The 23,186-nt window shown below is 39.9% G+C and overlaps 6 protein-coding genes across 8 annotated transcripts; 4 read left to right on the forward strand and 2 right to left on the reverse strand.

Moving 5' to 3' along the window:
• The first annotated feature begins 294 nt into the window (after positions 1 to 294).
• Positions 295 to 2,079, forward strand: LOC128304506 (neuronal acetylcholine receptor subunit beta-3-like). The gene is made up of 8 exons (XM_053041699.1): positions 295 to 340; positions 426 to 580; positions 640 to 684; positions 794 to 903; positions 970 to 1,358; positions 1,426 to 1,566; positions 1,648 to 1,832; positions 1,903 to 2,079. Exons 1-8 carry the CDS (start codon positions 295 to 297, stop codon positions 2,077 to 2,079), a joined length of 1,248 nt encoding a protein of 415 aa, XP_052897659.1.
• Positions 2,080 to 3,723: 1,644 nt separating this feature from the next.
• LOC128302737 (neuronal acetylcholine receptor subunit alpha-2-like) lies at positions 3,724 to 5,657 on the forward strand. The gene is given in 9 exon segments (XM_053039598.1): positions 3,724 to 3,727; positions 3,810 to 3,893; positions 3,976 to 4,130; positions 4,189 to 4,233; positions 4,338 to 4,447; positions 4,512 to 4,900; positions 5,026 to 5,166; positions 5,223 to 5,407; positions 5,484 to 5,657. Coding segments are annotated over 9 exon segments (1,287 nt in total).
• A 1,365-nt stretch (positions 5,658 to 7,022) lies between these two features.
• LOC128304596 (2-phosphoxylose phosphatase 1) lies at positions 7,023 to 8,881 on the reverse strand. Its single transcript, XM_053041799.1, has 2 exons — positions 8,788 to 8,881; positions 7,023 to 8,722 (listed from the first exon to the last, which is right to left on the reverse strand). The coding sequence occupies exons 1-2, from the start codon at positions 8,879 to 8,881 to the stop codon at positions 7,023 to 7,025; spliced, it is 1,794 nt and encodes a 597-aa protein (XP_052897759.1).
• Positions 8,882 to 10,806: 1,925 nt separating this feature from the next.
• Positions 10,807 to 14,628, forward strand: LOC128301215 (tudor and KH domain-containing protein homolog). 3 transcript variants are annotated; one of them, XM_053037581.1, is made up of 4 exons: positions 10,807 to 10,938; positions 11,042 to 11,086; positions 11,822 to 13,111; positions 13,191 to 14,628. In XM_053037581.1, exons 3-4 carry the CDS (start codon positions 11,866 to 11,868, stop codon positions 13,610 to 13,612), a joined length of 1,668 nt encoding a protein of 555 aa, XP_052893541.1. In that variant the 5' UTR covers positions 10,807 to 10,938; positions 11,042 to 11,086; positions 11,822 to 11,865; the 3' UTR covers positions 13,613 to 14,628. The 3 variants fall into 3 exon arrangements, with proteins under 3 accessions (XP_052893541.1, XP_052893542.1, XP_052893540.1); XM_053037582.1 differs by having other exon boundaries at positions 10,822 to 11,086; positions 13,191 to 13,650; positions 13,799 to 14,628; XM_053037580.1 differs by having other exon boundaries at positions 10,863 to 10,938; positions 11,023 to 11,086.
• A 307-nt stretch (positions 14,629 to 14,935) lies between these two features.
• LOC128305545 (uncharacterized) lies at positions 14,936 to 15,356 on the forward strand. The gene is made up of 2 exons (XM_053043041.1): positions 14,936 to 15,028; positions 15,116 to 15,356. Exons 1-2 carry the CDS (start codon positions 14,950 to 14,952, stop codon positions 15,325 to 15,327), a joined length of 291 nt encoding a protein of 96 aa, XP_052899001.1. The 5' UTR covers positions 14,936 to 14,949; the 3' UTR covers positions 15,328 to 15,356.
• A 586-nt stretch (positions 15,357 to 15,942) lies between these two features.
• LOC128305546 (serine/threonine-protein phosphatase PP2A) lies at positions 15,943 to 23,182 on the reverse strand. The gene is made up of 5 exons (XM_053043043.1): positions 22,940 to 23,182; positions 19,443 to 19,652; positions 19,022 to 19,375; positions 18,754 to 18,944; positions 15,943 to 18,631 (listed from the first exon to the last, which is right to left on the reverse strand). Exons 1-5 carry the CDS (start codon positions 23,039 to 23,041, stop codon positions 18,559 to 18,561), a joined length of 930 nt encoding a protein of 309 aa, XP_052899003.1. The 5' UTR covers positions 23,042 to 23,182; the 3' UTR covers positions 15,943 to 18,558.
• Between the last annotated feature and the right edge of the window lie 4 nt (positions 23,183 to 23,186).

The raw sequence follows: 23,186 nt of genomic DNA on the forward strand, positions 1-23,186 counted from the left end.
CTCGATAATCCTCCTCTAAATCACGGAAATGATAATACACACATCACCAGACGTCAATCAGTGTAGCAACTGCCCATTTGAAACACGAGAAGTCGTTCGTGTTCTATTTAGTTTCTCATGAAACTTATCATAACATATCGTATTGCTTAAACAGATGCATCAGCTTATAGGGTGGCATACTATAAAACTGCATGTCTACGAGAACAAGTGCTACTGACAATTTGTTTAATTACAGAGCAAGTTTTGCAACGCAAGGGTATGTGAGGACCGAACTCTAGTGAACATTAGGGAGCAATGTGGTACATTTTGTTAATGATTGTTGCTCTAACAAAACCAGCAGGTATGTGTTCTTCTTATTATGCACAATGACGTTATAGAATAACTAAGATACTTCAATAAAAAAAACTCTCATTACATGTTAACAGCCTCCATAGTTTGCAATAAAGAAACCAGCAATGTGGAAAACGCTCTCAAACAACACTTGTTCTGCAATGGATACAATCCAAAGATACGGCCAGCTAAAAGTGAATTCGATATGATTAACATAACTGTGCTTCCTGTTGTGTATGATTTTGAAGTGGTATGTACATTTTAATATTTTAATGAAATATATAATTTTGCAATCATCCTATTTTCTAGTACGTACACAGAAGCATGATGAGTCTAGTAATGAATTATAGATTGGTAAGAATTTTATTAAGCACTAAGATATTCTTAATTAACCGTCGAATAACTTTTTCAATGACAAATTTGCATATGAACTTTAACCCTTGGTTCATGATCAACCGGAAAGATGTGGGAAGATGCGTCATTGCAATGGAATGCATCCGACTGGTCAAACATTACTTTGTTGCGTCCCAACTACGACGAAATTTGGATTCCAGAGTTTGAGCATATTAATTCGTAAGTAAGCAAGTTGAAAAACAATCACAATTGTAGCATCAATAATTCGTTTTTGTTCACTTTAAGCGATTACGAAGGAGACCCGTCACGGTCCTGCTCCAACCCGCACTGTGTGCTGACTCGAACGGGAAGATTGATATGCGCGCCCATTTGCAAAACATCTGCCAAATGTTCGCCAGACTATACACGTTGGCCGTACACTACACTAACGTGTCACATATGGTTTGCAAATCGCGATAAAGAGCTCGTAGACGAAATTAACTTTGTTTTTGAAAAAAAATATATCGCTGCTAGTGATGATACTGAATCAGCCAAGTGGTGTATGAAAATGTTTACATCCAACCAAACAACACTGGACATTCCGGGAGCTACCAAGCGCACTGTTTATCTATGGACATTTGGTTTGCAGCAGACTCCTCATGTTGAACTAGTTATACTATATTTTCCCACTTTCGGTAATGTTTCATCCCCGGTTTGTTAAAAACACATTTTCAACAATAAGCATGTTTGTTCTTTATAAAGTTCTAGTTATGCTGAATATGTTCATCTGCTGGTTGCATTCTACCGCGAGTGAGAAAATGAAGACAACCTTGATGTCTTTGGTATGCCACTTCATGCTGCTCGTGGATATGGTAATTGTTTCCGCCAATATACCAAGCATAGGTATTTACAACTAAATCAGTATAGCACCGAACGAAAGTTCTGATACAATGTTTAATCTACACTCCCTCCGTCCTGTCTCAGTGTTATTCATAATGGAATCGATGGTATTAACAACGCTATTGTTTGTGATCACACTTATCCTGCGTTGGATGCACGATCTTCATACAACTCCACCAAGAACTGTCATACGATGGACGAGATCGCTGACAGGCAATCGAATGATGGAATGGTTTGTGCAGACAGAATATCTCAGCCTCGGAGACAAAGTAATATTATCGGTCTTGTATGTATCACACTAATTAACATTACCACCTACAATCCCATTTTATCTTTCAGCCAACTGCCGTTACGAATGATACTGAGATAAGGAACTGGCCAGCAATTGTGAAATTTGCCGATCGTTGTGTATTTGTATTGTATTTTTTTATTTACTTGTGGCTTATCTGCATTCATGTGCCCTTGCAGCATGACAAATACAATTCAAGTGATCCTGATGGTCTTTGCTCGAATTGAAACATTGCCGAACAAAACCGTAGAGTATGGCGTCATGATGAATAAAAAAATCTAATGATTGTGAACAAGTAATTATAACAAAACTAATCTTGCATCAATAAAATTAATGCGTGTTTGGTCAATAGTTTTTGTCATGTATGTGTCACATAAATACGTTAATAAATTAATGCAGTTTTTAAATTGCATGATGAAATACATACGAAAAGCTGTATCAATTCTTATATTTTCTAAATGAACTAGGCAAAACGTATTTGACTTATTTTCATTATATTTTTACGTATTTTATTATAAAACGGATTTTTTTCAACACCTCCAAGATTCTCATGATAATTAACATACATTCGAACATACAAGTCTTTGCTATTAAACTTAACGCCCGACCTCATTCTTCACAAAGGATTAGGGATATTCCACTTCTTCTAAGGCGGTCTAATAATTTCACCAACAGCTTGACAATATCACATTATGTTTTCCCAGATCGAACACATTTCCATCAAATCTTCGAGGTAGTGATCGAACATCATCGACATGATGGACAATGATGCCGTTCAGTGAGCGTCGTTAGCATAGTATTTTGAAACGGTTAAAGGGGTGAAACAGTTAAACTGTTGAATGGTTCAACGAGAAGTGTAGATGATTATTATGGAATAAAAATAATAAATAATAAATAATAATAAATAAATAGTAGAAGTAGGTTTTGTCCAGTTTTTCCATCTCCGAATAGTCCCCGATTAGTCTTTCTTTGTTGCCTTTTTGGGTAATTCATATCATTAGAATAGCACCAAACGTTTCAATACGCAGAGTCTCTTGAGGCCGCTCGAGATTGATTAAGTGATGGATTCTTCTTCTTGACCTGGCCATTCAGTTTAAATCTTATTTTCTTAGGGTTGACGACTAATAACGGGAGTCTGAATATAAAGATGAATACAAATAAACCAAAAGAATTTGCTAAATTTATTTATTTAATTTCCAGAATAACGGCTTTGCCGTATTTTCAACATCGCTTGCGTTGAGTGTAATACAAATAATACAAGGAGAATTTGTTAAATACTTACGGAAAAATTGATGACTAACTGACTATAAAACTCGTGGAAAACTGCAAAATGCTTCAAAGAAAAGTACGAAATCTAAAAGGAAAATGATAAATAAATTGCGAAGAAATGAAAAGAAACAGAGGTAAAAGCCACAGAAAAGTACAGGGTTTCAAAACTGGTAAACCGTGATAAATTTTAAGCAAATCGAAACCAATTGGACCCGGTTATATACCTCAATATTTGTTCTAACCATCTTTATCGCTCATATTTGGAGGATCTAAGAGCCTTGAGAAATTTTACTTAAGAAAACTTACGGCAATACGAAGTGAGAACATATTTGAATGTATGTACCCCCATTTTTCGTGTTCTTTTTTCTTATATTACTAAAAACTATTAAATTTTTTTTGCTATCCAATAGTGATCGATATGCATTTACGGTTAAAATATACATCACATACTGAAGTACGTCATTTATTCCAGCTCCAGTTCCAGAGAAACAATATTTTCCGAGCACATTCATGGAACACAAGGCTTCCACGAATCTTATCAGAGCATATCAAATTACCTAAGCAGATACGTCAGCTCATAGCGTGATGAGCTATAAAACGCAATGCGTAACGTTGGCAGCATTACTGGCGAATAGTGTACTCACAGTGTATGTTGTACTAAGTAAAGATGCGAATTAACAAACTATAGTGGTCTGAAGCTTATTAAAAATGGGAGTTGTTTCCCCATTACTTTTGAGTTTGTTAACAGTTGCTGTTCTTTCGAAACCAGCTAGTACGTTTAAAAGAGCACGATTACTGCGGCCTTATTATACTATTACGTGTTTATAGAACAATTTCTTATCTTATATTTCCAGCTTCCATTCTATGCAACAAAACAACCGGCAATGTGGAAAACTCTCTCAAGCAACACTTGTTCTGCAACGGATACGATCCATTCAAACGGCCTGCCAAAAGTGAATTCGAGACGATCAACATAACAGTGATGTCCTATTTGTACAAATTTGACGTTGTACGTAAGAATATGATAAATGGTGGCATATAACTTCACTTACTGCGCTTTATTACAGATCGAGTACTCGAAAACCTTACATGTTGAAATGATATATGAGTTTGTGAGTACAAATGCTTTCAATGCCTTGCTGATTGTTGATTTTTTGTTATTATGCGCAATGATGGTTTTTAAATCTTATCTTTTACCGTTAAATATGCAACAAAGACATGGCAAGATACGTCATTACAATGGAACGCATCCGACTGGTCTGACATTGCTTTGTTGCGTCCCAACAACGATGAAATTTGGATTCCAGAGTTTGAGCACGTTAATTCGTAAGTAAGCGCTAGCAATTGTAATTATAGCATCAATAATGTGTGTTTTCCATATATTCCCAAGTGATTATGAAGGTGAATCTTCCGTAACATGCAACAATCCGCACTGCTTGTTGTCTGAAACAGGAAAATTGGTCTGTTCACCGACTTGTATACTCGATGCCAAATGTTCGTATGATTACTCACGTTGGCCCTACAATACCATGGTGTGTCAGACGTGGTTCTCGAATCATGACAAGGAGCTCGTAGACGAAATTAACTTCTTACCATTTGAAACGATAGTGGGATGGGGGGATGATCCTGCTTCAGCCAAGTGGTGCATTACATCGTTTACATCCGACGCAACAATGCTGAACATTCCGGGAGCCACCAAACGAAACGTTAAGGAACTAAAGTTCGAATTGGAACATACTCCTCACGTTGTACTGGTCGCGTTGTATTTTCCAGGATTTGGTAATTATTAATATTATTTTTTGGTACCGTTTGAGTCAAAGTTTGGTAATGTTTCTTTTAACTTCATACCTTCATTGGATATACATATTCGCCATTAAATGCGTGTTTTCTTCCATTTTGTATAGGTCTAATCATGTTGAATATTTTCATCTGCTGGTTGCATTCTCTTGCAAGTGAGAAGAGGAAAATTATAATTATATCTTTGTTGTGCCATTTTCAACTTTTTCGTAACATGTCAGATCAATTCACTCAAGTACCAGGCGCGGGTATGTACATCAAATGAGTTTAAATGAAACTATTCACAAAACGTATACTTTCGTAGTGATGTTTGCTGTCGCATCGATGATATTGACATTGCTGTTGTTTGTGATCACACTTATCCTGCGTTGGATGCACGATCTTCATACAACTCCACCAAGAATTGTTATACGATGGATGAGATCGTTGACAGGCAATCGAATGATGGCATGGTTTGTGCAGACAGAATATCTCAGCCTCGGACACAAAGTAATGTAAACAAATACAAGTCCGCAATATATTACGCAATCAAAGTTATCATTTACAATCCCATTCTATCTTTCAGCCAACTGCCTTTACGAATTATGTTGAGCTAAGGGACTGGCCAACCATTGTGAAATTTGCCGATCGTTGTGTCTTTCTGTTGTACGTTTTCATTTACTTATTGCTTTTCTGGATATATGTGCCCTTACAGCATGTTAAAAATTTAAACCATTCTTATGCTCTTTGCGCTAGTTGAATGAAAATAAATATAAATGCTTTATCACGAACAAGATCAACACTTTAGTTTAAACCGTATTTAGCTCCCAACAATCCAGTGATAATTCACCCTATTAATAAACACTTTCCGTAAAATACACTACTTGATGTTGAAAAAATCATAGATTGGAATAGCAAATAAACGAAGTCTTCATACGACTGGCGTTAGTAGATTAGTAAGAGAACACTCCAGCAACAACATTTATGGCAATCTTTTAGATAGTGACTGTCCGATAGTGTGTAAAATAAATAGAAGCATGAACCGAAACGAAAAAAAACTGATATATAAGTACAATAATAGAATAGAATAAGCAATGCAGACACTTTCAACAAAAATTTAAAAAAATTTTTTTTGTTTCTATCTTAACTATTAAGTGATTTAGCAGTACACAATTATAAAGTGCTTAATGGATGGCTTTGAGTGTAGTAGTAACAGCGGCGGTATCCCCACAATATTTTTAATCTCTAACGGACCGTCCGTTTCCACGTACACGAGACTGTCAAGACTATCTAGCAACGAATTAAACAGATAAACGAGTTATTCAAGGCCAAGATCTCCAATACCAATTCTAAGGTTCTAATACCAATTTACTCACTATTTTACCCGGTTCAACAACCCTTTCGCCGCCTTGGCCTGGCCTGGCAGAAGTCCTCTACATCTTTTACGGTCGAGCGTAGCCATTCATTTCATGGTGGATGCATCAATGCTATCACTTCATTACAGTTAGAATTTCAAAAGTCTTCACTTCACAGGCCTACCCCCTTCCACAACCAATTAAAAACATTTAAAAATACTTACACAAACTTCAACTCACTCAGTGCTACATTGATCATCCAACCTGCTAATAAGTTATTGTTTTATTTTATCAATAAACATATATTCTTTCTCTATTTTAAGGAAGCTTGTTTATTTTTACTGTAATTTGTGGTTTTGTTTATATCTATCTGTAAACATCATATCTGTAAACACTTATAACATTAAAAACATTTAGAGAACGGTGTTGCCCGCCCGTCAGTGATATGTATCGTTTTACATGGCATCAAGTTGCTATTTTTTCGTTGAAGTATAAGTTTTCTTTTGGATCGCACTAACCCTATTGAGCAAGCAATTTGAATCATTTAATCAATTATATTACTACCTCAACAAACAAATCAATTGAATAAATTATTCATCACAAAACAGTTTTACTAAACAAAACACGAACACTACTAAGTTATCACAGGTAAGAAGAGAAATTTCCTCCATTTTGCAACCTAACATACGCAAAACTGGTGAACTCCAACAGAACAAACAAACAAACTGCTCACTTTGTATACACTTCTACATACCAGCGACATAATTCCTCTAGAAAAATCCTTCCTGCTTTGTCTGCGCCAAACAGGCATCCTTGTAGTTGGTAGCATTAAGCGACAGAAAGTAATCATCGTGAATGAACCGAATAATGTTTTCGATTGGGCAAAGATGCCCCCGTCCACCACGAATACCTCTCGGAACATTTAGACTTTTACCGCTTTCGCAAACGTCTATGGTGTTCGTGACATCGCGGCCGTTATAAACTAAACGAAAATAGTACTGCGTATCCTTCTCGCTTTTGTACACCTCAAAAGCCATCCGCGATGCGTACGGTATGAATGGATTTTCCAGCTGTACGCCCAGCGAGGCTATCAAATACTCAATTGTTTTATCGTGTCCAGAATAAAGCACAAACTTGACCCGATCTCCGGAGATCATACGCAGCATGTACGCAACGATATTCCGCATCAGCCCGTACGATCGCAACAGTCCCTGTTGGCGCATTGATTGGCTGTACAGTTCCTTCATGCCTGCCCAGTGGATGTATGACATCAGAGCAAGCACATGACTCTTCTCAACGCATCCTTCAATCTCCGGCTCCTGCTCCGTCGTATCCGAATCATCCGGTTGTTCTGTGTTGATGGGTGGACCAGACCCTCCACCAAGCGTTGGTTCATCCAGATCGATGTTGATCACATCCAGACCGAGTGGGTCTTGCGTTGAGCTAATCGGAGCTTTAGACCCATATCGACGTCCATCCACTGTCTGCACATTGCTGTGGATCTTCCGACAAGGCAATGGGGCACCATGGCAAATATGGGCCAGCAGCGCATCACGTATCTCGAGTGGATTTATCTGTTGTCCCGCCGCCTGTGGATTCTGTAGCAAGGCCGCTCCTATCCACTGTACTATCGCACCAATGGCTGGATGTTTTGCCAGATGGCCACTCATCTCATTCGCCAGCTGTTTCTTCAACTTTTCCGCCTGGGGGCAGGCACAATCCGAGAAGCAGTAAGACAAGCTGTGACTTTCCTGTATCTGCATTGCTAGCCACTTCTCGGGTGGTAGAACCGCAAACAGTAACGCCATTGCCGATTGAAACGTTCGACGATATCGCGTAGAGTATATGACGACATCATCCACCACGTACTGAAAACCAGATGTTGGATTCGATGCACCATCCGTGCCATTATACGGTGTAGTTCTCGGTGTACTCATCGGCACACGTGCGTATAGACCGAGAGCATTCGCGTAAGCTTGTCGAACTATATCGCCCACGTGTAGCATCTGTGCAATTCCTTTGTGCGTTAATTGCGCCAACAAGCACACCTTTGTCGCTGCCGGTAGTAGGGGAAATCCGTGGAAAGGGCCCGTTTTCATCCAGTGTCCACCGCTAGTACTTCCTGTCGTAGTATTCTGCAGGAAAGTGATATATCTTGCCAGAGTGGGGTCGTTTTCGTATCCACAATCGACCTCATTGATGCCTCGCACATGTGCCATTGGGCCACGGTCACCATGACGTATTAGCAGCAAAACGCCCTGCAATGTCCAACCCTCCAAGGAACCGCCTTCCTCGCCCGTTACAATCGCATAAGGATGCGTACAGTCGGTCTGATTGATTTCCCTAACTCTGTTTCTGCCCGCCGGATCTCCTTCCCCTACAAGATAGGATTCCGTCTTGCGATATCCAAATCCCTTCGCGCTCAGCAGATTATTACCGTTTTCTATGGAACCGATGTACTTGTACATGCCTGTCGGAATAATGAATAATTTCTGTTAATGGCGGAAAAGTCCAAAAAATGCCCGTAAAACTCACCTGCTATCAGCAAAAATATCCAAATGCTCAGTATCAAATAGCAATACAGAGTTCGATGTTGCAATGAAAACCTAGCAATTTCTTTTAACAGCATTCTGCGGGCTGTATTAATGCGCAACAAGCAATACACTTTTTAATTATTATTTTGTAGTGCTTTTATGCACAGCTTGTGCTACGAAATTTATTTTGCTAACAAACAAACTTTCATTGACATTTTGTGGTTGTTTTCTTTGCAACGAGCGTAAATTTCTGTTTTCCCTCAATGCGGCTGCGCAACATTTTCTTCATTTTACCACGCTATCCCTTTTTTATTTAGATACGTTAAGGTAGGTTCTAATACTAGATAAATTACGACAATGTTATTTCAATTTCAATATATATTCATCCGAGAATTTCGTAAATTTTCATAAATTAAAAATTCTATTCATTTTTGCTTTCTCTCTCACATTCTTGAAGTTTACCAGGAGCTAGTATTGCAACGTAGTAAAAGTTAAAATATTTTACACCATTAAAAATTGTACCAATTGTAGTTTTATTCTGCTTTTATTATCATTATTATTATTATTATTTTATAGTTCGATTTTTTATAATCATATTTTTAAATTCTTATTTTCAACTTATTGTTACTAACCTAAATTATTGATTCTGATTCGTTTTATTCGTCGATGTGTGATAACAGTTTAAATAGGATACGGAATAGATATCTTTTTAAAAAAGTTTGATCTTTGGCTAAATTGATCAAATTGATCTGATAGTAAAAACATGCTGCATGTTGCGGCCCGGTGGCATGATGGTAGCGGAGCCGGTCTTCACACGAACGGACCGGACCAAAATCCCATCCGGACCAATCCCCCGTCGGCAAGGACTGACTATCCGGCTACGTGGTAAAATAAGTCGATACGGCCAGGCCGTTCTAACGAAACAAAAAAAACTTGCTGCAATACAATTGTTGTCAAGTTTTAAGATATTGTAAATAAATATTCCTTGCATTTTTATTTGCAGTAATCATCATTAGTAATCATTTTGGTTTGCTCTTTATCATTAATACTTGCCACTTGTGGCACTACAAACCCTTCAGAGTTCTAGGCCTGACTATTCTTGAATGACTTACATTATCGGTAGGTGGATATGATCAATTCTGCGTACCGCGATAGAAGCCTGAATACGATTTTGGGAAAAATTCAGTCATGTAAACGACCCTACCACTTTTACTACAGGGTCATGTCCTCGCAAAATTTAAACCTTTCTAAATTTCTCGACTGATTTAAGTGCTTTTTATATTTCATAACGGTCTAATGACGATTTACCCCATGTAAGAATAGTTTAGAGAATTTTAGCTAAATATCTTCTTCTTCTTTATCCTCACAAAAACCTCAAGAGGTCTAGACCTGCCATTTCTGGCTTACTTTCTCTTTATTTACCCGTACCCAGCTGCGTACATAAATATCAAAATATAATGTAAATAAATAAATATATTATAATAATGAATGTCCCCCAATGCGCCCCAAATAAATCACATGCTTTTTTGCGAAGCATTTTAAGTTGTTTGAAAACAACTAAATACACTCACAAAGAATCGCCTTTTTTCTAGTAATTTCGGTTGAAAAAGAATGCTTTATCTATTTCAAATTTGGCGAATTTCGTGGACATGTTTATTTTATCCCTTCTGTGTATGCCAAAATTGAATAAAGCAGCTAATGCAAATAAAGAGACTTTTACGAAAATAAAGAGCTATGACTTACCAAAGTGTAATTCTTCACTTTCAGCGGCACCGAAAAGATTCTAAACTCAAGCCATTCAATTTAGCACGCGTTTGTTGATGATCAGCTGATTTGTTTGGGGTGGCCGTTGCTGATATGACAACAAAACGATCAGTTTTCGTTCGGCTGTTTATTTTTGTGTTCTTCTTGTTTAAATGTGCTCGAAGTTGATCCGTCACGCAACAGCTGCTCGAATTGCTTCAGCTGACAGCCCGAACTTTTATTGACATAAACACATTCGGCAAGTGTGCCTGGCCGTCTCTTTTGCACAGAACACACAAATTCGGCGAGCACGCTGTAAATTCACATTTTGCGCACGTTTTACGACGATTTACGTTGTAATTTTAATGTCCATCTCACGAAACACAGCTCAGACGAGTGTCAAGACAAGGTTTTAATTGATCACAGTTACTCTGTTATAGCTTTTCTGTAACTTTCGCAAGGAGCTTCAACAGTGATGTGAATTTCAATCCAGAACTATTTGTGTTTTTCAGCGCACCTGTTCCCAACAGTTTCTATATAGCGAAGCACTCTACAAGGTACTAAGAAGATCATTAGCAAATATTGTTATTGGTGTATCGAACTATCTTCCTGCTACAGCACATAGTGGAGAGGAGATTCCATCGTTCAGAGCGCCATCGTGCATGCAAGGTCAAGGACTGGCAAACAAATTAGGTTGTGTGTGTGTTTGCAAACATTTCGGATTATTGCTCGTTTTCTGCACATTTCCACTGCAACATAGCCATGCAGACTTAATCGACCGGCTCCAAAAACTGTATACTTTTCTGAAAATAATGACCTATAGCATGAGATATAGCGCAGAGCATCCTCCGTATCGTGTAATGGCGCAACTTACATAATGAAAGATTTACAACGGTGCTAATTTACATGAGGTGAAGTGAATTACTTACTCACTTGCGCACTATTCGCATCCACATTATTATGTCATAACGCTATTATTAGTGGAATAGGTGTATAAAAAAGTGTTGACATATGAGATGGCATTGGGAGAGACGTAGGAAAAAAACACTTGCTTTGGCCTTTTCGCATGATTCGTTTCTGGTAGGTGACGTTCCAACTCATTGCCTTCGATAGGGCTTGAATATCATTCGTGTTCTAGTGGCATTAGCAACTGCATGGGATGCTGAGAGCCATATTTCAGTATACCACGTTTAACCGTACCCGTCGAAGCGTCCTAAGTTGGGTGGTTTGACGTCAGATGGTTCTATTTTTACTGATATTCGCTTCCTACTTTATCTTTCTTTTCTTCACAGGATTTGCTTAGTGATACACACAATAATCGGTTTAATTAGACGAGATGAAAGCATCCGGTCCAGTGATCCCAGTCATCCTGGGTTTATCCTTGCTCGGAGCTAGTGGAGCTTATCTGTACATGTTGTTTAAAAAAAGACGTTCCAATTCATCGGGAGACTTGGTGGATTTCTTTACCGGAAAACAAACTAAACAGGATCCGGTGACAACAGAATTAATCATATCGAACAATCTTATTCCGTTGGTAATTGGGCGCAAGGGCTACACGTTAAAACACATACAGCAAAGCACGGGAGCCGTGATTAGTTTCAGTGATCACCATGACTCCAACCAGCTGTGCTGCATACAGGGGCCATCAGCAGCTGTCGTCGAAAAGGCTAAAGAAATGATACTGAAAGAAACGGCCCGACCGCTTACGATTACGGAGGAAGTGATCGTACCGCAGGCAGCTTGTGGAAAAATACTTGGTCGTTGTGGGGACGAATTGCAAGAAATATGTCGTAAATCGACGGCCAAAGTATGGCTTGAAGGTCGCGCAAGAAGTGAATCCGAACGGCGCGTGATGATAACCGGCACGGAATCTCAAATAAAGGTGGCAAAGGAACTGATCGCACAAAAGGTAAAGGAAGATAGTGAAAGCAGAAAGTCGTTGCTCGATGCAACACTTCAGTCACGGGAACCTCGCATAAGGACACCTCCCACAAGCTCTGCCCCCACGCCAACACCGAGTGATGGAGGAAAAAAAATGCTCGTATCTTCTTCGAAAAACATTGTCGGTAAACCAAGTTCTGCCAATTTTGGCATCGGTCAGATGGAAATATTCGTATCGACCATAGTTTCGCCGAGCAAGTTTTATGTCCAGTTGGTCGGTCCACAATCGTTGGAGTTGGATTTGCTCGTGCAAAATATGACTGTGTATTACAATCAGCCCGAGAATCGTGAGCTACACCAACAGAAAAGACTTTCGCTTGGCCAGATTGTAGCGGCCGAGTTCAATGCCGATAATAAGTGGTATCGCGCAGAAATAAGTGCTTTTGTGCCGAACGAATATAAACGTGGCGAGATGGTACTCGATCTGTTCTTTGTCGATTATGGAGACAATCAGTATACGAACCCAACAGAGGTCTATGAATTAAACCCTGAGTTTCTGGCGCCACGATTCCAAGCGATAGAATGTTTCCTGGCAAAGGTGGAACCGGCCCAACAGTCCAACCCGTTGCCTTCATCGTCCGTGGGCGACGAAGACGATTGGGATCCGATGGCTGTCAGTAGATTCGAAGAGCTAACGCACGGTAAGTGAAAAAAATAGTAACTGAATCCCTCTATCCCTCGGGTTTTCCAATAATGTAGAACATTTTGTTAAATTCGTAGTGGCTCAATGGAAAAAGATTGTTTCAAAGATTGTCACATACCGCAACAGCAAGAGTCCTCTGCATGGACGCGAATCATCACCCATTCCGGGCCTGGAACTGTACGACACAGCGCCCAACGGTGCGGATCTCATCAACATAGGACAGGAGCTGGTTGCGGAAGGATTGGCACGTCATTCAACTTACGACAAAATGGATGAACTGTCGCGAAGTCAACTATTTCGGATGGGATTAACGAATGATACATCCGCTGGCGGCAATTCGTCTCAGTCATCAAGTATTGACAAGGTGGAAGATGCGAGTGTTTCGAGCAGTACATCCGCCTCAACGGTGGTATCCTCCGGGAAGCATATAAATGAAGTCAGCAAAAACGAACAACAGGAACACGTACAATACAGAAGTTTGGCTAATGGAGCGCATTAAGCAGCATCAATTGAGCAGATTAACGAACGACATTTCAGGTAAAGATTATAATAATAAGCGCATGTTGGTGTACCATAGGCTTAGGTAAAGTCCTTACGTACTGCACACCACAATCGACGGTTAAATAGTTTGAATACTTTTCGACGCTCAATGTAAACGAATGCAAATATGCTTACCCCTTTTCAGTTCCTGTTGTTCTTGCGTTCGATATGTACTTAGGAGAGACGTGCGTGCTCGTAATTGATGCTTTAAAAACCAATCATATTAAGTTTTATAGCAGCTCGTATAATTATCGGTTTTAGCGTTGTAGATATTTTATTTTAAAGCTGAGTGAAACAAAAACTAAATCATTACCTTAAACTGTGAGGCTCGAAGCAGACACGCTCCCATTAATTGTTGGACAGTTTCGAAGCATGGTTATACAATCAAGATATGTCAATAACTGATGAACAAAGAGCTACAATCTAGACAAAACCAATTGTGATGTTGTTTCTAAAAGAAACTATGTGTAAAGAAACAGTAGTAGAGTGATTGCATAAAACTCGATCGTGTAAAGCGGTAAACAGAAGAGTTAAACGAGTGCTTAACTTCATATCTAGCAGAACGGAATGAGATCGTTAAAGGAATTTTTTACATTTTATCTCATGACGAGGTGCCAAAATTTGTAAAACAGAAAAGCTCTTACACTTGGTTGAAGTAAAACTTGATTGTTGATTGCCGTGACCGGTAGTATTGTATAATAAAGAGAAGCTAAATAGCATTTACAATTTCCTGTCTTCATAAGCACAATGTTTTACGGTTCATTACTATCTACCCTGTATCTTAACTTACTGTATGTCATAGAGTTTTCAAGTTATGTACGTTTGAAAAGGTCCACACGTCCAAGGATTTTAAAATGTATAAAACACAGCTCATTTTACACTCCGGAAGGACAATGGAAGTTAAACGCTATTTTCTTAGAAGTGCGATGATTGATACCCTGAGTGTGTTGTAATGAATAAAGTATAAAAAATACTATAATATTAGCTAATTGTTTGGATTTTGTGTATTTGGTAGCGGTTACTGTTTCAACGCTCTTACAGCATCAAGTGACCGGTTGAACCAATCAGAAATGACGCATTTGTCACCAATATAATGCACGTTACGCATGGTCTGTTACGTTTCATTGGTGAAGTGGAGCGCAAAACCAACTGCATTTGCTTCCTCTTTGCACGAATTTATTTCAGCACACATTCCCACCACGAAAGTAAGTATAAGTAGTATAATCAAACCAGTAAATCGTTATTCGCTCGAAAGACATTGTGCAAAGACGTACCAAATAAGATAAAAAGAGCGGGATGAAGAGTACATTAATGTTTACGTTGCTGAGTAGTGTATTAATCTTCACTGAAGCTATAATTGTACGCGACAATGAATGTAAGTGTTTCTTGCAAAATACTCGTTAATAATAACAATGATAGTAAGTTGGTCATTTTAAAATGTAATAATGGCTTTCTGTTTCAGTCGAGTACTCGAGCGGCGAAAGGCACTACCACGAGAACCATAGACAACAACAGCGAAAAGTTCCACCAACGGATGAGAGTTCTCGTGCGAACGGGCTAAATTTCCACGAAGTGGATGCATTTGGCGATGATTTTGTAGACTTCGGTGCACAAACAGGACCGTTTGGTGCGTTCACGTGGCATGCCAACTATCCCGTCGAAGACCATCGGTAATAAAAAAAAGCGCACTACATTCGGGGAAGACAAAACTTCGGTTTTATTATTTAAAACGTAAATTTTATTGGATTCTCCATCGAACTTCCGCTTTTTCCGGTAGACATGAACGAGGGCTATGCGATTGGGGGGAGGTTTTTTCTTTTCGTGTATTGTGAGAGAGTGAGTGTGTGGTTTATGTGTATATTTGCCGTATAATGCGTGTTTCTGCTGTGTGTTTGGTTAGTTGTTTTATTTTTTTACGTTCACTACTCGCGTATAACCTTTTCTTCTCCGATACGGCGAATAGGCAAATCTTGATCCGCACACAGTAAGCATATTTCCGTATCCAGCTGCGATCATTTTTCGTATGCGGTACCGTGCTACAACAACTACGCTTTAATCGAACTCCTATATTGTGTTTTGCATTACTACACTGCACAGGCTTGGCGAGGAAGAGGTAAGGAGGAAGGGGGAGGTGTAATAAACGGGTGGTTCTACAATTGCATGTGCTTTTCTCGCTTGTAGCATGTTGCAAGAGCGAGCATTAAAAGCCGAATCATAAGGACACCAACAACCATGCAGAAGTGTATTTAGTAGCTCTCTTTCTCTCTCTCTCTCTCTCTCTCTCTCTCTCTCTCTCTCTCTCTCGGTCGCAAGGCTTACTGGCTCACCTCAATCGCTCAACTGCCTGCCGTCTGTGGTTCTAGGGGCGTTTTCATCTACGCGCATTGTGAAAGCTTAATGTGAATTTAGCTTAAGTTATGAGGTTTAAACGCTCTCAAAAACAAAAAAAAAACAAACTTGAAATCCTGTATGGAATTATATTAGAGAAAACTAGTTATAATGTTCTTTAAGCACAACACATAAATAACACTAATTCGGGTAAAAGTCCACTTCATTCGAAAAAAAAACCCAAGGGTCAGCAATCCACATGACAGTAATGATGGCTAGGTGAAAACTCAACATCTCCGAGCGAACAAAATAAGGAACATAATCGCACAAAGCCCTACGGACGAGGACTTCTATTTCAGTTTTGTTACGTTTTTATTTGTTGCATGTGTGTCTGAAGCTAGCGAATGTTTTAACCATTCTTCCATCAAAGTAAAACCGCTAATAAAACGAAATGTTTATAATGCTCTTGTTTCTCCTTTCCACTGCTTTTTTGCGATATACATCGATGCATCGACGTTCTGTGTGTTTATGTGTACCTTCTGCTCTAATACAGCTCGCTCACTCTTTCTCTCTCTCTCTCTCTCTCTCTCTCTCTCTCTCTCTCTCTCTCTCTCTCTCTGTTTCTCTGCCAGAACTCGTTTGTTTGAACTTTTAGTAAGACATAACACGAATTAATTGTTGGTTTATCTGTTGTGGATGCAATAATACGCTGCTTGTTTGATTGATTTCTAAACTAGCTCTCTCCTACTCTCTCTCTCTCTCTCGCTCGCGCCAAAACATTCTCACCCATGGAAAACAAATTGATTGCCGGCCACACAACACAAGACCGCAGAGTAGTGTACTAACATATTCCGCAAACAAAAGAATTAGAGAAGAAACAACGCAAACATGTGTATGATCGTAACGATAGTCACACCGGTTACCTTAATTATATCTACTAACCACCCTCCCGTGTGGGAACGCGCAGTGTTAGCTCGTGATCGTTTTGAAATGGGAAGTCGAACTTGTTGCTTTGAACAAGATCGCGCGTATTTAGATAAATTCCGCTAACGCAATATCACGAGCAAGGAAATAGCCACAGTCTCAATGTACAATAATAACGTGTAATAATACCAGACAAATTCGCAAATTTACCGGCGTTTTCCACAATCCAGGGGTACACCTTGGCGCCGTAAACGCAAAGAGGAACGAATGTTTAGGTATAAGTATTGTGTGGTGTGCTCTTATTGAACCGATTATTCAGCAACGGTTACGATCAACGTTTATTGGGGATCATCACTATTACTTTTCCGTTCTTAGCCACATGAAATTAGCCCTGCCACTCTATATTATTTTCCCGACGTGTCTATCGAATAATGCTCGCTAAAGTCCAGTATGAAGTCGTGTTGCTTTTAAAAATACGCCATAATTAACAAAAAAGTGATATTTAAATAGAATGGACCATCAAACGGATAAGACTCGGACAAGAGGGGAGGATTTTGGGGATGGTTTTTCGCTTACATTTTCTGGCATTCCAATACTATGCACCATCATTTCCTTTTTTCACGATTTGTTTGTTCTCCACTTTACGCAACATGCACACAGACGGATACTTTTCTCATCATTCTTCTTCCTGCCTTCCGCTTAAGTAGTAGTATTATTATTAGAATAGTATTACATTTCCTTTCTTTTCTTTTCCCAACCTTACTACACTTCCCCTCCTTCCTCGTAGATCTCTTATCATCCACAATGGGATGCAGTCTGGTTGCAGCGAAGGACAGTTAAGCTTGCAATTTGCATCTTCTCCCTCTGTTGATTGATCATTGCTTACCGGTATCGGTCTTATTTCCACATTTCTCTCACACAAACACGCACATACCCACACGTATGAATGCGCATACGCACAAAAAGAGGCCCCAGTATACAAAGGGGTGGGATTTTTTAACCATCGTGTGTTTGACGTAACTACTCTTGCAGTTGATGGATCAGCAGTTCGATCATATCGTAGGTGTGTTTTAATCCATCCCGCCTGAACATTTGCCATTGCGGTGTTTTTAGAAATAAGCAGCACAATATACCAACAGACTGGAACGAAATTCTTTCTCCTCATTCGCACTCTCGTTCTCCGAATTCTGATTAGAATTCTTTTCCATAGTAGCAAATGCCACATCGCCGTCTATCGCCGGCATCCGTTTTTTAATCCACGTTGGCGGTAGCAAAAGCGCACTCTTCACCACTTGGGTTTAGTTTGCTTGGCAAAAGATCCATGCTTGTCAGTGTTTCTTGGCTGTTCCCTTTTTTGTTTTGTTAAATAATAGATCTTTCCCTTTATTATTTGATTACGATGTAATTATTATGCATAAATGTGTTGGTTGTACGGGACATTACGCATTACACATCCATTTCCCACAAATTTGTTCGGTCAATTTGCTGCGCTGGACAACACATCTCTGTTGCTTTCAAACATGTTTGCCGTTTTTGTTTCTTCTATTACATGGATGCAACTTCAGTTGGACTGTCTCTCTTAATGTTGTGTGTACCTGCTTAATTTGTTTACTCGTGCTATTATTTCAGCATCATATAATAAGGATATTGTTCTTAAAGGAAATAATCCGGCGTTCTTCTGGTTACATGTGGTTCGCCACGACGTGGAGCCGGATCAAATTGTAGGCTGGTACGATGGAGAGAAAGGAAACGGTGATCAGCAAATATGTAAATAGCAAATATGTTTATGTACCACATAAACAAATATGTGGGATGCACACCGCTTTGTAAGTGGGGCAGGATACTTACAATGAAAACTTGAGTGCATCGTCCAGTTCCATCAATGCTGCCTGATTGCCACAACGGTAGCAGTAGTTCGGTGCTGAGAAAATTGTGACAACATTGCGATCGTGGCACCAATTGTATCCTTCCATTACTAACTGATGTGCTCTTGATACTAATGTCAGCCCGTTTGTGTGATTGAACAGTTCCGAAATATCCTGAAAGGGATAACAATACACGCACGTTGTTAATAAATTTGCGTTTACTAACTTTTTCCCACCACCGGATTCCATACCTGTCCAAATGTGTAGCCTGCTCCTCGGGGCGATATACCCCAGCCGCCTCGGTCATCCGGATCGGACCAGAGCAGATCGCACATCGGTCCTTCGTGTGGCACCTCCTGAAGTCTATCGAGCGCCCGAATGTGATCAAGCGTATCAATCGAAGGACTGAGCCCTCCGTGCAGGCAAAAGATCTGTCCATCGACCAGGGCCGTCAACGGCAAGTAGTCAAACAAATCCGTAAAGAACTTCCATACGTTCGGATTGCCGTACTTCCGCAGACATTCGTCGTAGAAACCGTACACTTGGGTAATCTGTCGCGATTCGTGATTACCGCGAAGGATAGTGATTCTTTCACGATATCGTACCTGTAGGAAGATGGAAAGAAAATAATTACACCATTTTGCACATCAGTTTACCATCTGCAGCAATTACCTTCAATGCGACCAACAAAGTAACGGTTTCTACCGAATAATAGCCACGATCGACATAATCTCCCATGAACAGATAGTTAGTGTCCGGTGATCGTCCGCCTATCCGAAACAGCTCCATCAGATCGTGGAATTGGCCATGTACGTCTCCACATACTGTAACCGGACATTTCACCTCCTGTACGTTAGACTCCTTCGATAGAATTTCCTTCGCCTGTAAAAGTTATCAAGATTGAGTTAATAAAAAAAAAACTTTTACCCGTCATTTGACAATCAATTTTATCTCCCAATATTACAATTTAAATATGTTATTGCTTAGTTGCGATTTATGCAGCAACTCTTTAACTTGATACGAAATTAGCAACTAGATAAGATATTAACAATGACAAACAGCCTGATAACAACACAAGACAGCCGTGAATCATGCAACCTACGTCAGTAATGACAAGCAGCGTGTCTTTGCGTCTATAAATATTTACTTTACGCATATTCGACCTTCATCAATGAAGTTATAGTAGAAAAAAACGCTCTTGCAAACTTCTACCAGCTTATCAAAGGGCAGATAAAGTGCACCTCACTGAACTAACTATAATCTCACAAATAAGAAATTATTTGAAAACCCTATATGTTCAAAAGGCATTGAATTGTACAAAAAATGGTATACGTTGCCAAATAACAAAAATGGAATTCAGAAATATTTAAATGAAGCGCTGCATGATGATGATACCCCTTCAATATAAATCATGTCCCTATAGGAAAATATTTATATATACAGGCATTCCTTCCATGTATGACCAATCGGAACGCACGATTACTATTATTCATTTCCATTTTTCGATCATAACACCTAAAATATTGGTTTCAAATCGATAAACCGATAGTTGTGAATGAAAGAAATAATAAAAATATACTATTCGGTCATTCATTCACCACTGGCAGATCCGTATGTATGTCTGACTGTTTTGTTGTCACAGACTATTTACAGACTTCACGAATGACTGCCAGATCTCTCGCCCCAGCACAGTTATAACCACAGCAGAATGTTGCACTGCAGTTCACATACTAGTCGGTACTATCTGGTTTTAGAGGGGCCTTTAGCGCCAAGGCAACTTGCCAATGACATTTGAACTGGCATTCACATCAAATCTGTGATCCTTCGCTGCCGAATTGCGTACGCGGGAAGGAAGACAAGCTATTAAAGGGGGTGTATGGAAAGTGCAATCGTTTCGACCCTCATTGTAAATCCTACCTAGCGGAACGATTATTCTTTTGCATCTTGAGAGCAGTGGCAAAAGGTTCCTACTGCTACAGTACACCGTGACCGGTCGTCAAATAAAACACAACCATTTCCCGCAACGTACGTGAGCATCGTGTCCTTGCGGCCAGGGAAAATTTAGCTTCTTATATTAATGCAGTCCCTAAACACGCTCCTACTGCAAGCGGAAGTAGCGGAAGATCGTTCATTCAACCGGCTTCAGCAGGACTGCAGACCTTCAGTGATGTGCTCAGAAGGAAGGAAGGTGCGTCGTACTGCATCATCATCATCGGCACCTATCTAACGGAAGCGTACTTTTTAATGTGCCAGTGCCAAGATCTTGAACCGATGAAATGGGTGTCCCCGCGAGAAGTCTAGTTTGAACGCGATTTCCCGGTCGCTATGCCGCCTGCCTATCTAAATTCTACATCACACAGTACAGACCGGGATGCGATGACCAACGGCGGTAGAAACGACGTGGATTATTTACCCTAAAAATAGACTTTAACAGGCTTGAAGGATTGCCAGACGCAGGTTTGGCCGTATGTGTTTTTCTGATTTTAAGTTGTGTTATAGCCGAAATTCGTACAGACGCAATTAGATTTTCCAAATCTATTTTTTCCATCTAACCGGCCTATCGAACGGTCGTATTATACCTTAGTAATCCATTTAAACGCAATAACTGGTTTCTGGACAAGTCCTAGTTTAAAGGAGCAAGTGCGTTTGGGTGTGTAAGATAATTACATCCTTGCATATTTTACAACAATCAATGTACCATTGTTTTGCGTCGTTTACCTGTTTGATTTGTAACTTATCATACTTCTTATCATCAACTATTGTGATTCCGTTACAAAGTGTCCACTTTTATCCACATTTAGCTCACTTGTGTGAGGAATTAACACATTAAAACCACCCAGATAAGATAAAGCGATGAAACCATCCGAATTGACTAAACGAATTCACTTGGTTTCAGCTCTTTGGACTTTATCAAACCTTGTTAGCTGGTTAATGGAGGGATGTTGCAAATATTTTAATGAAATTCGAAACTTTCCCTACATTGAAAATATGTGCTGTACGGCTTTTGACAGTGCGTCCGGTGTTGATGCATTACGCACACATACACATGCTCATCCTTCTGTATCATTCGCCGTCATCATCATCATCATCATCATCGACTTGTAACATCGGCTGCACAATCATGACTCATTGACCGTAGATTCACTAGGCGAGTCTGTGTGCGTAGTAGTATTTTACGGCTTATGCATTGCCCATACGCACAAAGTAAAAGAAATATTAATCATTTTTCTGTTTCTCCTCTATTGACACACGGCGGGACTGCGCGTTCGTTTAAAAAGTTCTGTGTTTTCGCTAAACTCGTGACCAATAAAGCAATTTGAATGGAACAGTATGACGCGACAATGGCAGTAACATACGCCCTCACAAACACTCACACACACGACGCACGACACATTTCACGCATCCGACTGAGCATTCCTTCGCATGAGTTCTAGCGTGAAGTTGTTTCGTACAAATCCATTTTTATGAAAAAATAGAACCAAGCGGTCAGGCAGATGAGAAAGGTGAAAATATTGCGTGAAAATTGTCGTTCCAATGACGATTATAGTCATTACGGCAGGACTTCCGCAAGCCGCGTATATAGGGTGCCGTTAAGTTGCAAAACTTTTCCAGCGCTCTCTCTCGCTCTCTTGCTCACTCTGATTCTTTGCACCGATATCTCGCTCAGGTGTTTGGCGGCTTTGCTTATTTCTGCTATCGATCTCTCTACCCATCCTGCTCACTCTACCGCTCGGGGGGTATCTTTTCTTTTTTTGCGGCTGGTGGAAGTTCTTGATCTCTGAAGGACACGATTGGATTTTTTGCGGATTCTTGACACTTTCTTGGCTTTTTACATTCGAAATGATATTCATCAACACAATGAAATAACGTCGCTCTGCTCATGCAAACGATCGTTCCACGCACAGCACCACTGAATTATCGACACTTCAGACGAAAGCAGCAATGACCGCACGGCATACAGCCAACAAATTGCGTTTGGCGACCACTTTTTCGCTAGCATAACTCTGCCGCTCGTACATTCGGCGTTATTAGATCACTGCCATCTGAGGATAGGCGAACGTAAAATGCTACGTTTTTGCTTCTTCTCGACACTTCATTCCACACCTATCCAATGGTTCACCGCATCCACTACTGCCCATCATCATCATCCGTTGTCGGGAGCTGCCTACCTTATCACACAGAATTTTCACTTGCGATTCGGTCAATTGTTTGCACTCGTTCAGTTGTTCGATCCATTGGTCTAAATCTTTTAGCATAGCCTTATCCTCCATCCTATTCGGTATGCTGCAATCGGTCAGAAGTGTCCTAATCACGCGTTTTCACACTAGTTTGCAATTGATTGGCCTGTGTTTGTTCCGAAATTCATGCGAATTTCGGATCTTCTCGACTGTGAAGCACACTTCTTTCTAACAAAAT

Source organism: Anopheles moucheti, chromosome 3 (assembly GCF_943734755.1).
Source record: "Anopheles moucheti chromosome 3, idAnoMoucSN_F20_07, whole genome shotgun sequence".
Classification (NCBI taxonomy): Eukaryota; Metazoa; Arthropoda; class Insecta; order Diptera; family Culicidae; genus Anopheles; species Anopheles moucheti.

Excerpts from the sequence above, each read along its gene's own strand:
- LOC128304596 (XM_053041799.1), bottom strand. The coding sequence starts at position 8,881 with ATGCTGTTAAAAGAAATTGCTAGGTTTTCATTGCAACATCGAACTCTG. Across the intron at positions 8,723-8,787 it reads GATATTTTTGCTGATAGCAG|GCATGTACAAGTACATCGGT; the intron begins GTGAGTTTTACG and ends TTATTCCGACAG.
- LOC128305546 (XM_053043043.1), bottom strand. The coding sequence starts at position 23,041 with ATGGAGGATAAGGCTATGCTAAAAGATTTAGACCAATGGATCGAACAA. Across the intron at positions 19,653-22,939 it reads TGAAAATTCTGTGTGATAAG|GCGAAGGAAATTCTATCGAA; the intron begins GTAGGCAGCTCC and ends TAACTTTTACAG. Across the intron at positions 19,376-19,442 it reads CTTTGTTGGTCGCATTGAAG|GTACGATATCGTGAAAGAAT; the intron begins GTAATTGCTGCA and ends ATCTTCCTACAG.
- LOC128301215 (XM_053037581.1), top strand. The coding sequence starts at position 11,866 with ATGAAAGCATCCGGTCCAGTGATCCCAGTCATCCTGGGTTTATCCTTG. Across the intron at positions 13,112-13,190 it reads ATTCGAAGAGCTAACGCACG|TGGCTCAATGGAAAAAGATT; the intron begins GTAAGTGAAAAA and ends TTAAATTCGTAG.
- LOC128304506 (XM_053041699.1), top strand. The coding sequence starts at position 295 with ATGTGGTACATTTTGTTAATGATTGTTGCTCTAACAAAACCAGCAG. Across the intron at positions 1,359-1,425 it reads ACTATATTTTCCCACTTTCG|TTCTAGTTATGCTGAATATG; the intron begins GTAATGTTTCAT and ends TTCTTTATAAAG. Across the intron at positions 1,567-1,647 it reads CGCCAATATACCAAGCATAG|TGTTATTCATAATGGAATCG; the intron begins GTATTTACAACT and ends GTCCTGTCTCAG.
- LOC128305545 (XM_053043041.1), top strand. The coding sequence starts at position 14,950 with ATGAAGAGTACATTAATGTTTACGTTGCTGAGTAGTGTATTAATCTTC. Across the intron at positions 15,029-15,115 it reads AATTGTACGCGACAATGAAT|TCGAGTACTCGAGCGGCGAA; the intron begins GTAAGTGTTTCT and ends TTTCTGTTTCAG.